The sequence below is a fragment of the Microtus oregoni genome, unplaced genomic scaffold, assembly GCF_018167655.1.
Source record: "Microtus oregoni isolate MIOR12 unplaced genomic scaffold, Mior012 000020F_ref0000438, whole genome shotgun sequence".
NCBI classification, from domain to species: Eukaryota; Metazoa; Chordata; class Mammalia; order Rodentia; family Cricetidae; genus Microtus; species Microtus oregoni.
In genome coordinates, this window is record NW_024543079.1 from 36552181 (window position 1) to 36568424 (window position 16244).

At 39.6% G+C, this 16244-nt stretch overlaps 1 protein-coding gene across 5 annotated transcripts in view; it reads left to right on the plus strand.

Annotated features, from left to right (window-relative positions):
• The window catches only part of Dnaaf9 (dynein axonemal assembly factor 9), a 135781-nt gene that overhangs the window by 17734 nt on the left and 101803 nt on the right, over positions 1-16244 (plus strand). For all 5 annotated transcript variants that reach the window (XM_041670189.1, XM_041670192.1, XM_041670190.1 and 2 more), the window contains 4 exons: positions 4835-4959; positions 6151-6247; positions 7413-7519; positions 13324-13401. In XM_041670189.1, the coding sequence (XP_041526123.1) occupies positions 4835-4959; positions 6151-6247; positions 7413-7519; positions 13324-13401 (407 nt within the window). The remainder of the gene's footprint in view (positions 1-4834; positions 4960-6150; positions 6248-7412; positions 7520-13323; positions 13402-16244) is intronic.

Sequence of the window (16244 nt, forward strand, 5' to 3'; positions counted from 1 at the left end):
CATCAGGGTTTGGCATTCTCTGTTGGCAGTGCACTAGCTTTTCTTAGTATTGCCTGCTGCTGCTTTTCACCGAAGGTTTAGATTGTGTGCTGTTGCCCACTGAAAGCACTTTGAGCTTTGAGGCAAGGATGATTTGTTCTTGTAAGCTGCTCTTGTGAGGAAGAACACTTCATGTGGATGGTTAGCTGAGGAACAAGGGCCTATTGTCCTGCTGTCCTTGGGCATTGTTTTTCGTGTGACTTTATACAATGCAGGCTTTCTGCTGCAGTCTGCCTTCTCTGGCTTGGAGACACTGCGTGTGTTGATGCTGCTGTGGGCTGTTGCCCAGGAGCTATCCCTGATATCATATATTTAGCATTATAAATTGTCTGCAAGATGAGTCAGAAGACCTACAACAAACAAGTGAAACTGGACAAGAGACAAGACGCTTTTGCAGGGCAGCTGGGAAGGGCATGAAAGCAAACATTTGATGTCAGATGATCACTTGAGTATAGTGGTTCTCAGCTGGGGGGCAGTTTTGTCCCTTGGGGGACATTTAGCAATGTCTGAAGACATTTTTGATGGCCATGGTTTGGACCATGGTACTACTGGCATCTAGTGGATGCCAGGGCTGCTGCTAACATCTCAAAATGCACAAAAAGCCTCAATTCCATGATGAAGAATTATCTGACTTAAACTGTCACTAGTTCTGAGTCACAGACTATTGGAAAATTCTGTCATGCTAAAGTCCCCAGTACTGTCGGTTCATAGTTTAGTCAAAGCTGTCCTTGTTACAAATACAGAAAAAGCAGACTGAAATTACTCTTTTTGTTAATATCCTTTCTTCCTTTTCCTTCCTTCTTTCATCTTTCCGTGTGAGGTAGGCGCTCTCTCTGTACTCAGACTGGCTTTAGATCCACAGTGTTTCCCGTCTCCTGGGTGCTAGGTTTACATACATGAGCCACCACTGTTATCTTCATCCGTTCTTTTTCTTTTTAATTTTTGATATTAAAATAAAATTATAACATTTTTCCTTCCCTTTCTTTCCTCTAAACAAGTGGTTCTCAACCTGTGTGACCCTTTTTGGCAACCCTCTATCTCCAAAAAACATTTACATTATGATTCATAACAGTAGCAAAATTACAGTTATGAAATGGCCAATGAAAATAATTTTATGGTTGGGGTTTACCACAACACGAGGAACAACTGTATTAAAGAGTCCTAGCATTAGGAGGATTGAGAACCACTGCTCTAAAACCTCATGTCCTTCCCCCTCCCTTCAAATTCATGGCCTCTTTTTAAATTATTATTGAGTACATATACATATATATTCCTATATATAATCTTCTCAGTTCATATAATGTCACTTGTACGTACGTTTTTAGGGCTGACCATTTGTCTCTGGACAACTAGTTGGTGTGCTCTTCCCTGGAAGGCCACCTCTCCTTCTCCCAGTGTTTCTCAGTTGCCTGTAGTTTTTTTGTGTAGAGTTGAGGCTTCAAGGGCTTTTCCCTGTCCACTTAGACATGTCCATTGGTAACGTCCTTGCTCAACTCATGTTTGGATGGTCATATTGGTGAGACTTTTATGGATGTAGCTTCTGACATTACAATTGTTTTTTAATTCATTTGTTTGCTTGTTTGTTTCAGATTTTGATTTAAAATTACTGGGCCAGGCCAGGTGTCTCAAGCCTTTCATCCCAGCATTTGGGAAACAGAGGCAGGTGGATCTCAGTGAGTCTAAGACTGGCCTGGCCTACAGAGTGAGTTCCAAGACAGGCACGGCTTGAATAAAATGAATTTTCTTTCAGGGGGCTGGAGACAGGACTCAGTGGTTAGGAACATTGACTGTTCTTCCAGAGGACCTGGATCCAATTCCCTGTACCCATATGATGACTCAGCTGTCTACAGCTCCAGTCCCAGGGGATCAGAGGCCCTCGACTGGCCTCTCTGCATGTACCAGGAATACAAGTGAGACACAGACATACATGTAAGCAAAACACCCATACAGATAAGATAAAGTAAACATCTCAAATATAAAATATCTTCCCTTAAATGTAGTGTTCTGGTCAGAATTTATTTTGGAAGCTTGTACTTGATACACATTTCACTGCAACCATAGTTACAAGGGACATATCAGTACTAAAATTAAGGAAAATGCTTAATTCCTAAAGATGTGTTTTTTCTTTTTCTTGTTTTTTGGCTTTATCCTGTCATTTGTCACAGTGGATACTTAGCAAATAAGCATTTTTCTCCAAATTAATAAAGTCATTTTTATATCCACATAGTTTGAAAACTAAAATCACCAGATTGTTGCTGCTCCTGCTGTTGTTTCTCCTTCTTCCCCCTCCTTTCTCTTCTCCCCTCCTTCTCCTATCCCTCTTCTTCCTCCTCCTCCTCTTCTTCCTCTTCCTCTTTTAATTTTTGAAGCAGAGCTTCACGATGTAGTCCTGCTGTCCTGGAACTTGTTATGTAGACCACACTGGCATCAAACTCAGAGAACTCGAATTCATAGAGATCCTCCTGCCTCTGTTTCCTAAGTGCTAGGACTAAAGGCACAGGCCACCACAACTAGCATGCTTCTACCTTTAACTTTATGAGCATAAAAAGGCCAATGTGAGATACTTATTTTTCAGACATTTTCAAAAGTATTAAACACAATTTTACTACTATTACTACTACGATGATGATGATGATGATGATGATGATGATGATGATGATGATGATGACGACGACGACGACAGGTTCTCTTTATATACCTCTGGCCATCCTGGAACAGACTGTGTAGACTATGCTGGCCTCAAACTCACAGAATTCTGTGATTAAAAGCTTGTTCTACAACACTGGCCAGCCCTACTATCCCTTGTCCTTTTCTCCTCTTCCTTGTCCTCCTGCTTCTTCTCATTCTCCTGCTGCTGTCCTTTTGGGGGGATTTTTTTCACACCAGTGTCTCTATTTAAATCAGGGTGTCATCCTTGAACTTGAATCATAAGCATGTGCCATGATGTCCAGCTTCCCTGCTTCATTCCTCTTCCTCTTCCTCCTCCTCCTCCTTCTCTTCCTCCTCCTCCTCCTCCTCCTTCTCTTCCTCCTCCTCCTTCTCCTCCTCCTCCTCCTCCTCCTCCTCCTCCTCCTCCTCCTCCTCCTCCTCCTCCTCTGAGGTAGAATCTGACCATCCTGGAACAAGTCACTGCATATAAAGACCATGCTGGCCTTGAACTCACAGAGATTCTCATACCTCTGCCCTCACCCTCATTGCTTGGATTAAATGATTAAAGTCACTACACCTGACCATATTTTCTTCTTTATTTGTTTAACTCTGTTAAATATCAGTCTATTGAGAGTACGAAATTTGTTAGCAATTGTTACATTTGTGGGGCCTTTTTTGTTTGTTTTTGGATCCTAAGTCTTTAGGGTTACACTTCAGTGTATAGTATGTGTGGTGTATAGTAGATCATGTGTGGTGTATGATGGGTGCCTCACATTTTCTGGTATCACAAAATTTCTCCCTTAGCAGGTAGTCTACAGGGCTCTGGGGGTGGTGGGATGTGAGGAAACCCAGTACTGAGACATAAGAGAGGGTTGTTTCTTCCTTTGCACTTTTCTTCCAGCAAGTCCTAGCTTAGTCTTGTTAGAAAGAGGTCTAGTGGCACCGCCGTCACAGGAGCCATGGAACGAAGCCCGCTATTCTTTTGGAATTATGCCTAGACTACTTTAGTAATTCTGCCCTATTCCATTACCCTCTCAGGGATCTTGACTTTGCCTGGGTTTCTTTGTACCCTTGGGATTTCCTTATTTACTTGATCTACCAATGTTGATGACTGTTCTAAATCTGCTGTCTGTTGGTATGTTTCCAGAAGCTCTTTCACTTGCCTGCATTTCCTTCCTTCCAGCCTTTCCTGTGTGCAGAGTTCACTGCTGCACACAGTAACCTTTTCTAAGACTGACAGGCAGTGTCCATACTCACAGTTGCCTGGAGCCAAATGAACCTTTGGCCAGAAATTTTAGACACTGGTTTTAGTGTGTAGTCCCTGCTGTTGGTGCTGTTTCTTGACTCAGTAGCCCTGTAATTTCCGTTTGATACTTATCTCCTCGTCGAAGTATTTTGTAAAGCCAGGTGTGGTGATGCACATCTGAAATCCCAGCACTTTGAAGACAGAGGCGAGGAACGCTGTAAATTCAAGGCCAACCTGGTCTACACAGTGAATTCCAGATCAGCCAGGTCTGTGTAGCCTGAAAAAGAAGCCAGGCCTGGTGGCACAGTTCTGAAATCACAGCTGCTTGGGAGGCTGAGACAGGAGCATTGTTCAAGGCCTCCCTGTGCCGAGTACTGAGTGGAAGGCCAGCTGAGGCGATTTAGAGTGATGAGTGCCAGCCTAGGACCTGAGTAGCTCTAGCTCGACCTTCAGTATGCAGCCGCTGTCATCAGTTAATCGGTAAATAAAGAAACATAGTACCGCATCTCTGAGTTTGTTGAACTTTGCGGTACACTGCTTCAGCTAATGAAGCCTACTCTTTTGACTTATTCTGGGCATACACTGTCATATCTAGGAGGCCGTCATAGGAAGAGCATTGTAGCAACACTAGAAAATCCTTACTGTCCACACTTGACCCTGCTTGGTTAAATAATTATACATTTAGACTTTTGTTACATTGTTTCTGAAATAGCTGTATGTTTTGGTTTTGAGATTTATTTGTTTGTTTGTTATAATAGAAATGAACCCAGGGCCTGGCCATGCAACCCTGAATTACTGAACTACAGTTCATTAGGCATTAGTGGAAGTTACTATTTTCTGGGCAGAAACTGTCTGAAGGGAAAGCCTTTGACAATTTTGTGTTTTGCTTTTTTCTTACAGATGTGATTATATTGATTAAATCAGATAGTGTCCATTTGTACTGTAATCCTATCAACTATGGATACCTTTTGCCTTATGTAGCACATTGGAGAAACCTGCATTTCCACTGCATGACCGGAAATGAGGTGAGGAGGGAAGACAGGCTAAGTACTTCATTCAGCAAAGTGTCAACTTGGACCAGAAGCCCCTTAGCAAACATCACAGATCCAGCGTCAGAATATGGTCACACAAAAATGAATATTCAAGAAAAAAGCTTTTTAGTTGTTTACCTGGTGGAGACAAAAGAGCTTTTACACTGGGCTTCTGAGCCCACCATCCTGAGCTGCCTTCCTCACCTATTCTGTCCCATGCTCAGGGACTGCCCCTGCAGGCTTTTCCAACCTCCACATTCAGGGCCAGAGCAGGCAAGAATAGCTGCAAATGTCACTCAACCCAAAGTTGTAGGCTTATTTAAATAGTTATAGGATCTTTATTTTTATTTATTTGTTTTGTTTGAGACAGGGTCTCACTGTGTAACCCTGACGGCCTGAAACTCAGAGGTCTACTGACCTCTGTCTCCTAAGTGCTGGGATTAAAGGCATGTCCCACCAGCCAAGAAGATTATTATTTTTTAATATAATTTGATAATTCAATTTTTGAGTGAGTCTAAACTATAGATGACAAAGTAGAGTTACAGTGTCAAAAGACTGGACATGCCTAACAAAGCTTAGAATTTCTTAAACTTTGGGACATTTATGTCTAGGTTCTTAGTGTCTATTTCAAATAGAAAACAAAACCCTTTGGGTTCTTTCTAGAAAGAAAACTGGGAATTTTCTGCCTGTAATGTCATGACAATTTCTACCCAGCATTAATTAAGACCTTTTATTTCCATGTGATTGTTGGGGGAACTTGGAGGAACAGGTCTTATGTCTTCCATTTACATCTCAGTCAATCCATTTAGGGTTGAGTTTTGTTTATGAGATGAAGAAATGGAGACTGCCATTGACAACAAACAGGATAGGTTGACTTTAGAGCCCAGCCTTCCCTAGTTGACAACAAACAGGATAGGTTGACTTTAGAGCCCAGCCTTCCCTGGTTGACAACAAACAGGATAGGTTGACTTTAGAGCCCAGCCTTCCCTGGTTGACAACAAACAGGATAGGTTGACTTTAGAGCCCAGCCTTCCCTAGTTGACAACAAACAGGATAGGTTGACTTTAGAGCCCAGCCTTCCCTAGTTGCCATTTAAGACAAATCCTGAGGCTGTACAGTGATAATATGAAACTTTGGCTGATGTATCTTATCAAAGCTCGTCTTCCTTTTAATTTCTCTTTTTAGTATGAAGATGAGGAAGCAGCAGAAGAATTTAAAATTTCCAGTTTTGTGGACATGGTTCGAGACTGCAGTAGAATTGGTATTCCTTACAGCTCCCAAGGTGAGTATCTGATATAAGCATTTAAGAAATTTGCTTGGATGATGTGCAGGCTGAATACCCCCTATCTCTTTCATGGTAGATATTTGGCTAGAAAACCATTTGACCCATTTTCACTAAGGCAAAGAATCAGCCAGAATGAAATTTAGGGACACTCCTATATAAGCTTCTGTTCATAACTGTGAAATTACCACAATAACATACCAAGGCTACCTGTAGTCAAGGAGAACTGATAAGGGATTTAGCATAATTAACATCTAGTCTGTATCATTTATTACTTAGAGTATAGATATGAGGCATCTTCATAATAGGAAATTGTAGTTTGAATAGCTATTTAAAAAGTATGCTTATGAAGTGAGAAAGATGGCCAAGAGCATGTACTGGTCTTTCAGAGGACCTGAGTTTGGTTGTTGGCAGCCATACATATCAGGTAGCTCACAACTGCTTGTAACTCCAGTTCCAGGGGATCTGGCTCGATGGATACCCATACATATATACACATGAGTTAAAATAAATCTTTTTGCCAGGTGTGGTAGCATGTACCTTTAATCCCAGCACTTGAGAGGCAGAAGTCGGTGACTGTCTAAAAGTGTGAGGCCAGTATGGTCTACATAGTGGGTTCCAGGCTGGCCAAGGCTACATAGAGACCCTGTCTCAAACAAAAAAGCAAGCAAACAAAAATGCTTATACGACATGGAATACAGGGGAAAAATCAACAAGTTTACTAGTGGTAATATTGTGGAAAGAAAAAAAACACTGAATATTGAAATTGTTATTACATAAAGGACACCCATTTTGTTTTGTTTTGTTTTGATACAGGGTCTTACTGTAGCCACTCTTTGCCTAGGCTGTCCTCAAACTCTAGAGATCTGTCTGCCTGCTGAGTGCTGTAATTAAAGGTGTTCAACACTGCTGCTCAGCTTACTTTTTTTTATAGAAAACTAAAATGGGAACATGTGTTATAGAGAAGTCTGAATTTATATTATTTGCTTGTGATTTTAATTTTCTTGAATTTTGCATTATAGTTCTAATTTCAGTGTCTAACTCTCTTATCTGTTCATACTTATTTGCTAGAAGGGGGTGATGCTTGCCTAACACATGAGATTGGGTTCGAACTGTTATGTCCAAGATGGTATTTGATATGTGTTGGTGTATGTGATTCTTCTAGGTCACTTGCAGATATTTGATATGTTTGTGGTAGAGAAGTGGCCAATTGTACAGGCCTTTGCACTTGAAGGCATTGGAGGAGATGGGTTTTTTACCATGAAATATGAGGTATGTATGAAAACTAGTATGTTTGGTTATTGTCACAAAGTGAACATGAAGTTTTAAAATAAGAAGATCTTACTATGTAGTCTTGGCTGGAACCAATAAGAGATCTGCCTGTCTCTGCCTTCCAGATCCTAGGATTAGAGTATCACCATGCCTGGCTTTGAAAGAGATGGTCTGTGCACAGTGTTCACATAGAAACTATATTATTTGCAATACTATAATTAAGTATATTAAACCAATAGCTTAAGCATATTTCTAGCTAGCTCTTACATCTTAAATTAACCCATTTCTGTTATTTTATATTTTACCACAAAGCTCATGGTTTACCGGCAAGGTTCCAGGACACATCTGTCTCCTTTGGCAGCTACATGGTGTCTCTCTAACTCTGCCTACTCTCTCTGTATATATCTCTTCCAGCCTGGCTATGTTCTGCTCTGCTATAGGCTGAAGGAGCTTCTTTCATTAACCAAGAAAAGCAACACATATACAGAAGGACTTTCCACACCAGCACAGTGTTTTTATTTCTGTATTTTTTGCATATTGGAGATGACCAATAAATATCTGTTGAGATAGATTAATGGGAGAGAGTGAGTCTAGAAAATGACACTCATTCATAGTACAGGTTAGTGGGGATGGCCTGGTGACAGAAAGCATCTGTTTGACTCCAGGAGACCCCAACTGATGTGACATCACCCAACAGAAAACCAGGGAGGGGAAGCATTGTCATGCTAGAAATGGGGACATCTTGTTGAAATAGTACATGTAGAAGCAAGTCAAAGGTCTAACATCCTGAGGAAGTGCGGGGAGACTTGCCTAGCAGGACACCACGCTCTCTAAGGCTGTCTGTGAACTTTATAGTTACAGTGTGCAAATAAGGCTTTGGGAGTTGCCCTTGAAATGTCCACAAATTTAAAAGGAACTTGGAGGGAATCAGGCCACAGTAGAAAGAAAGGAAACCATTTTACAATGGTTTTATCTTTTCTGGGTTTTTTTTGTGGGGGAAGAGCTCAAGACAGGGTTTCTCTATGTGTAGCCCTGTCTGTCCTGGAACTGACTTTGTAAACCAGGCTAGCCTTGAACTCAAGAGATCTGTTTGCCTGCCCTTGCCTCACGAGGGCTGAGATTAATGATATATATAAAGTGATTTAATTTGAACAGTGACTCTCTGTGGTAGGTACTGTTTTATGTCTCTCTAACAGAGGGATTAAATAAATTTTCCCAAAGATACAGAGCTAGTGAGTAGTGAGTGACAGGGCTTGGTCCAGGCCCAGATGATCTGGCTTTAGAGCCTGTGCTCCTAACCTGTGCTGTGCCTGGAGTGACATTAAAAAGTGGCACACCATTGATACAGTCCAAGTGAGACAGGCTTTATGGCTCTTGCCTTAGATGTTTCATACTGTGAAGTCATATTCACAAGGGAAAATCCTCTTTCCCTCTGCAACCTTTGAAGGGTTAATACAGATCTTTATTCTGGGATCTTGCCTTTAGGGGTGGGATGGGCTATGTGAAGGAAATAGCAAATACCTTATAAGACTACAAATCCTGTAGGTGGAGTGTCCCAGGAGCCACTTCCAAATTACCATACAGAGGCGGATATTAATTGTAAATGCTCAGCTGATAACTCGGGCAGGCTTATTACTAACTAGCTCTTATATAAGATGATACATATTTCTTATTTATGCTCTACCACATGACAGTACCTTTATTAGCATGGCACGTTCATCTCCTGTTCCCTCCGTGTCTGACTGGCGACCCCTGTCTTTGCCCTCCTTCTTTTCATCACTCTCAGTTTGGCTTTCCCACCTAACTTCCTGCCCAGCTACCTGCCTGTCAGCTTTTTATTAACCAGTGAAAGTAAAACATATTCACAGTGTATAGAATGATTATTCCACAGCATTTCCCCTTTTGTCTACTTAAAAAAGAAGGTTTAACTTTTTTGGGAGGTGGTTCTCTGTGGCTTTGGAGCCTGTCCTGGAACCAGCTCTTATAGATCAGGCTAGCCTTGAACTCACAGAGATCCGCCTGCCTCTGCCTCCCAAGTGCTGGGATTAAAGGCATGCGCCACCACTGCCCTGCGTAAGAAGGTTTTAACTTTATGATAGTAAGATTATATACAACAAAAACAGTTATTAAGAATTACAGTTCCAAAACCAGTTCATTTGTATTTGACAAATTAGAGAAAATACTCAACTATCAATCCTATCTTGATGAGTCTAAAGTTTCATATCTAATTTATCTTTTACCATATATCTAAGAAAAAATATAACTATGAACCTCTAGTCTTCTTTGTCAAAGACCCCAGAAGAGTGAAATGTTACCTAAAGACAGGGACACCTTGCGGCCTGGACAGTCACCCCGAGTTTCTCTGTAATGTTAGGGCATCCAACTCTGACCTACAGACCTAGCCTATCTAACAGACTTTCTTGTAAAACATGGAACTCTGAAGAACTGTCCTACCCTGTCTTGACAAAGTTTGGCAGTTGCCTTTTTTGTGTCCTGCTGGTTTAGTTTGGACAGTGGCTGTCAGCAGTTGAGGCAAGGGTAGGTTCTTGGCTCACATGACTAGCTTTTACCATAAAGAACACAAACTCCTTATGGAGTTTCTTTAATGCCTATCTTCTTCTCTGAAGTAGATTGGTGCTTCCAAGAGCAGATGTGTCTCAGTGTCATGAAAAGCCTTAAGTTATTAATCATATAAAATGCCATATTCTGTACATCTTTGAAGTGTTTGAAGACTCATCTATCTAAATATGTCTTTGTATGACCTTGAAAACATACCTGACTGTAAATTTCACTATTATAGATGACTATTAATCTGTATTTCTTAATTATGCATTGCATTTTTAAATTAGCTGCATAAAAACAATACCTTAAACAAGAATATAAATATACATACAGTATAACACAATTAACTTTAAATTTGTATCAGTAAGCCAAAATCCTTATCAATGTAAAATATTTAAGACTAGGAGTTGCTTTTCTTAGTTTAAAAGTAGATTTGAGGGGCTGGAAAGATGGCTCAGTGGTTAAGAGGACTGGCTGTTCTTCCACAGGTAGTGAGTTTAATTCCCAGCAACCACATGGCGGGTCACAACCATCTGTAATGAGATTTAGCTCCCTCTTCGGGTGTGCCAGCATACATGGAGGCAAAATGTTGTATACATAATAAATAAATATTTTTTTTAAAAAAAGTAGATTTGATAATCCGCCCTTTTATCGTTTCTATATCATATTTCCTTTTCTTCTTTTAGAAAGAGATCTCTGAATCTAACTCCTTTGGTTTTTTTTTCATAACCAATAATAATTTGTAACCAACCTCCCTCTAAACAAAGACAGACATTCATAGTCCATTTTTTTGAAAATGTGAATGTAGTTCTTTAGACTACTTCCTAGGGGCGCTGGTAATCTTTGGACTCTGAGAAAATTTGGGATAATTGTTAAGTCTTGGCTGTAGACCTCTGTGAGGCTGGATCATCTCAGTGAGCAGCCTAAAAAGCAGTTCTGGATGCTGGACCAACTAGGCCATCAGTTTTTATTGGTGTCTGGTCCCTTTCCTCTGAAAATATATAAACTTTTGAAGGTAACATACTTATCTATTAATATAAGTATAAACTGTGTATTGTACACAAGTCAGCCAAAGATGATTTTTTGTTATGTGTTTGACCAGGTGAAATATATATCACATGTCTTATAGTTCCTTTAGGTTTGTCTTTTTATGTCTGTAGTTAGGATTTCAGGGGGTCTTCCTCCATCAGACCTGATTTTCTTTAACCCAGAATGAATCCATAGTCTCTCATTTCCTATGGAAATAAAAACAACCTCTCCCCCAAAGTAACTTACCTTTTGACTTAAATTTTGAAGTCAAGATATTTATAAAATATATAGATTGGTTTAATTAATCAATTTTATAATTCAGTGTCTCTCTTAGCAACCAAGAAATTCAAAGACAACACAATAACATACAGTATCCAGACTCTGTGTATATTCCATCTTTACATAGCTTATTATTTTCTTATTACTCTACTTTTAAGGACATTATTTTGAAACTATTTCAGATCTAAAACTGTGTATATTCTTTCTCCTTTCTCCAACATACCCACATATATTTTCAAGTATACTGTGACACGTTTAGAGGCTTTTTCAGTCTGGATCTGTCTTTACTATGTATCTGTAACCTTTTCTGTCTGCATGATTAACAAGAATTAAATCATGGTTGTAGAGAACTTTTCCTTCCTTGAAGCAACAGGAGAAAAGTTCTTCCTTGGCTCTAGCTTCCTTCTTACTGTTAAGATGCTGAAACTGTGACCTGGCAATGTTAAATTTACAGTGACAAGCTCCCTAAAGAAAGGATATTATCAGCAAATACTAAATAAAAATATATACGAACAAACGTAAGATCTTCAATTGAAAGTTGAATAATACTTAAGAAAAAGAATCTAAGGCTGAAGTTATAATTAAGTCAGGAGAATGCTTGTCTAGCCTGCATAAAGCATTTGGCCTTGAGAAGAGAAGTGCAAGAGGAACAGGCTTCCTAGAGTCTAGAGATGTTGTACTGCCCAGGAGCATCTGCCTGGACAAGGAGATGACAGTAGTAGACTGTGGAGGTGGGGGTGATCCTGGAGTAAGGAGTTTAGGGTTGAGTAGCTAATCCCAGCACTCAGATGGTAGAGACAGGTAGACCTATGAGGTCATACCAGCCGGGCTACAACGCAAGCTCTAGGCCAGCCAGAACTCATGGAGTGAGACTCTGTCTCAAAAACAAAAAACAAACAAAAAAACACCTAACAAAAAAACAACAACAACAAAAAAAACACCTAACAGCTAGGCAGTGGTGGCACATGCCTTTAATCCCAGTACTCAGGAGGCAGAAGCAGGCGGATCTCTGTGCGTTTAAGACCAGCCTGGTCTACAGAGTAAGTTCCAGGACAGGCTCCAAAGCTACAGAGAAACCCTATTTCAAATAACAACAACAAAAAAAAAAGCAAACAAAGATTATGCTAGTGAAAAAAAAATCGGTGAAGTTAGTATACCTGATGAGGCGATGAGGGTAGAAGTGTACTTTACCTAATATTATGGTAATATGTATGATGATATTCGTATGGTGCCATAAACAGCTAGTGATATAGCCAGAACAGTGATATTAGAGTGTGTGTGTATAGAGAAAAAGTGTGGGGTGAAATGATAGAGAAGACCTGCACCTTTGCAGAAGTTAATACTTAACTTCTAAATTGATAAATAGTGAAAAGAATATATGTCAAAGTATAAACATAAATAACAAAAAAGACAAAAACTCTAAGTACTTGTTTCTGATTGAGATTAATGGGCTTTCCAGAAGGTTAAAGTAGGAGTCAAATGTTTTATTATAAGCCTTTTGTACTGTTTGATTTTTTTTAACTCACAAGCATGTATTACTTTAATTAAAATTACAAAGAAAAAACAATGTGTATATATATATATATGTATAAGTTTGTATGTACCATCATTGAATGTAATCAGATATAAACTGAAGATTCTGAAAATAATTTCTTTGAATGAGAAAACATTTATTAATTTGTATAGGATCTAATAAATAAGGTTTTGGTTTGTTCTGTTGGTGTTAATAAAGCCTTGGTTTAATAATAGTAAATACAGTTAACAAGTATTAATATTTTATAAATAATACAATGTCACCAATAATATAAATAATTCAGTTATTAGTCTAATAACACCATTTATACAAAGGTAGTAATTTTTGAAGATCATAAGATGAGAATTGGCTGCCCTAGTGATTTGACTTAATTATGTCAATGTTTTGCCCTTCGTTGCAGTTGCAGGACGTGAGTGTGAGTCTATGGAGTGTCTACAGCAGGACGGATCCTATGTCTCTGGAGAACATGCTTTCAGAAGTAAGGAGCCCAAATGCACTTAACATAATTAAGTTATCCTAGCCATGTCAGTTATTAAATACCAAAGGTATATCTTAGTTTGCTTTAATCAAAGAGCAGAGTGCCTCTTTCTAGATTGTGCCGAACTCCTCAAGGTAGAAAACCTGGAGAATGAGGTTTCCTCTTCCATTCTGAGGAAAGTCTAGGCCTTTTGCCTGGTGAGGCAGCTAGTTTCACCTAAAGAATTTTACGGTTTGTTATTCAGAGAGAGGGCTGGTTGTAATAGGCTTTAGTGAAACAGTGAAGTTGTCTTTTGTAGCATGAAAAGTTAAGATGCTTAAAGAGATCTAAATTTGGAAAAGAAGTGGCTAGATAGTAATGTTGTAACATCCTGCCTAGGTCCTGGCAGCTGCTCAGCAAAGTCGTTATAGCACAAAAGCTATTCTAGACAGTGCTTAAACTGGGCGTGTCTGTGTTCTACAGCTATCTTGTTTACAAAAATGTGTCCAACCCTAGACTGTAATGCCAACCAACTTCTCAATCTTTTAAGTTTTCGTCTGACCGGGCAGTGGTGGCACCCTGCCAGCAGTCTGGAAGCACAGGATGGTGGAGCTCTGTGAGTTCAAGACTAACCCCATCTACATAGAGTTTCAGATTAGCCGGGTCTACACAACACAGTGAGATCCTGTCTTAAAAGAAATAAGCAAAAACAAACAAAATCTTGTTAGGGGGCCAGTGAGATAACTCAGCCGGTAGGAGCACTTGTTGCCACGCCTTAGCCTGTATTTGGTCCCAGGAATCCAGAGAAGAGAACCAGTCCCACAAAATTGTCTTTTAATCTATAAGATAAGTAAATGGTCATAGTTTACAGAATCCGCTGAGATCTGTCACATGCTCCGCGCTAACCATTTAGAATAGGTAGAGTAGATTGTGTTTACTGTTATTTTTAATGAGCAGTAAATTTAAAAAAAAGTAAGACTGATCTTCTTGGAGACTACGCAGAGAAATTAGACTCTGTCTCTCTCCTTCTTGCCTGTATATTGAAAAAGATAGCCAGGTATGACAACACTTGCTTCTAATCCTGGCACTTGGAGGCAAGACAGGTGAACATCTGTTTGTTTGAGGCCAGCCTGGTCTCAGAGTGAATTTCAGGCCATCTCATAACCCACAGAACCTTTCCCCCAGAATGTTCAGTACTGATACATCGCCCCTTCCCCTCCTTGTCAAACACAAACAAAAAATGCTTCGGCAGCTATAAACAGATTTTTTTAAAAAGTAAGATTCAGGCTGGTTTGGATTTCTTCATTACAAAAACTAAAAACAACAACAACAAAAACCAAAACAAAAAGCAAAAGAATGGAACAATAAAGCATGCTGGACGTGGTGGCACATCTCTTATTTGTTTGTTTGGGGCAGGGTTTTTCCCATAGCTTTGCAGCCTGTCCTGAAAGCTATCTCTTGTAGATCTGCCTGCCTCTGTCTTCCAGCTTGGTGGGACATCCCTTTAACCCCAGCACTTGGGAGACAGAGACAAGACAGATCTGAGTTCCAAGCTATCCTGTTCTACAGAATAAGTTTCAGGACAGCCAGGGATATACAGAGAAACCCTGTCTCAAAAACAAACAAACAGGGCTGGAGAGATGGCTCAGAGGTTAAGAGCACTGGCGGCTCTTCCAGAGGTCCTGAGTTCAATTCCCAGCAACCACATGGTGGCTCACAACCATCTGTAATGAGATCTGGCGTCCTCCTCTGGCGTGCGGGCATACATCGAGGCAGAATGTTGTATACATAATAAATAAATCCAAAAAGAAAAAAAAAAGAATAAGCCTAGGCTTATTAAAAAAAACAAATAAATAAAAAAACAGTAAAACAGTACTTATAATAAACCCCCTCCATAAGTATGACTCTAGAATTTTATATTGTGAAGCAATAAACATTTTGAACATGCATTACTAAGGTGAACGTTTCTCAGGCAGTTAGCTCTATGTGGGTTCTGAGAATCGAATTCTGGACCTCTGAAAGAGTACTGAACCATCTCTCCAGCCCCCAATCTTTTCTTTTTTTTCATGACAAAGAGTTGAAGTTAAATTAAGAGACTTAACATATATTTAAGCATTCAAGTTACTTGAAAGAAAGGCACTTAGGACTAAAGTAAGCATACTAAAGATATTCATGTGCTAGAAGCTGTATGTCTGGGAACCAGGAAGAAGGTCAGGCATATTTTCCACAGTAATGTAACTAATTTCATTGTTGGGCATATTAAAGAATTTAAAAATTAGATTTTTACAATAGTTACCAGGTAAACTCTAGAACTGAGTAGTAATAATAATTTTTATTTTTTTTTATTTATTTGGATTTTTTGAGACAGGGTTTCTCCGTAGCTTTTTTTGGTTCCTGTCCTGGAACTAGCTCTTGTAGACCAGGCTGGCCTCGAACTCACAGAGATCCACCTACCTCTGCCTCCCGAGTGCTGGGATTAAAGACGTGCACCATCACCGCCCGGCTGTTATAATAATTTTTAAAAACAACTTGGTAAGTTTAAACTTTCTTTCAGTTTTTGATAAAGATGAAACTGAAATCAGTGTATCAAGAAACAAAGTCATGAAAATCTGTTTATTAATACCTGAAATATAGTTAGAACATTGCTTAGAAATTTTCAGATGAAAATAAGTATCAAAGGAAATACTAGGGAAGAGAGAGCTGGTGAAAAGGAAAGTAGATGGTTTAGCAAGAATCTTCAGCCAGTAAATAAAGCACTGGCCAGGCAAGCCGGATGCCCTGTAATAATCCCTAGAGTCACACTAAGGTGGAAGGAGAGAACTGACTCCACAACATTGTCCTCTGACTTCCACATGTATATTGTG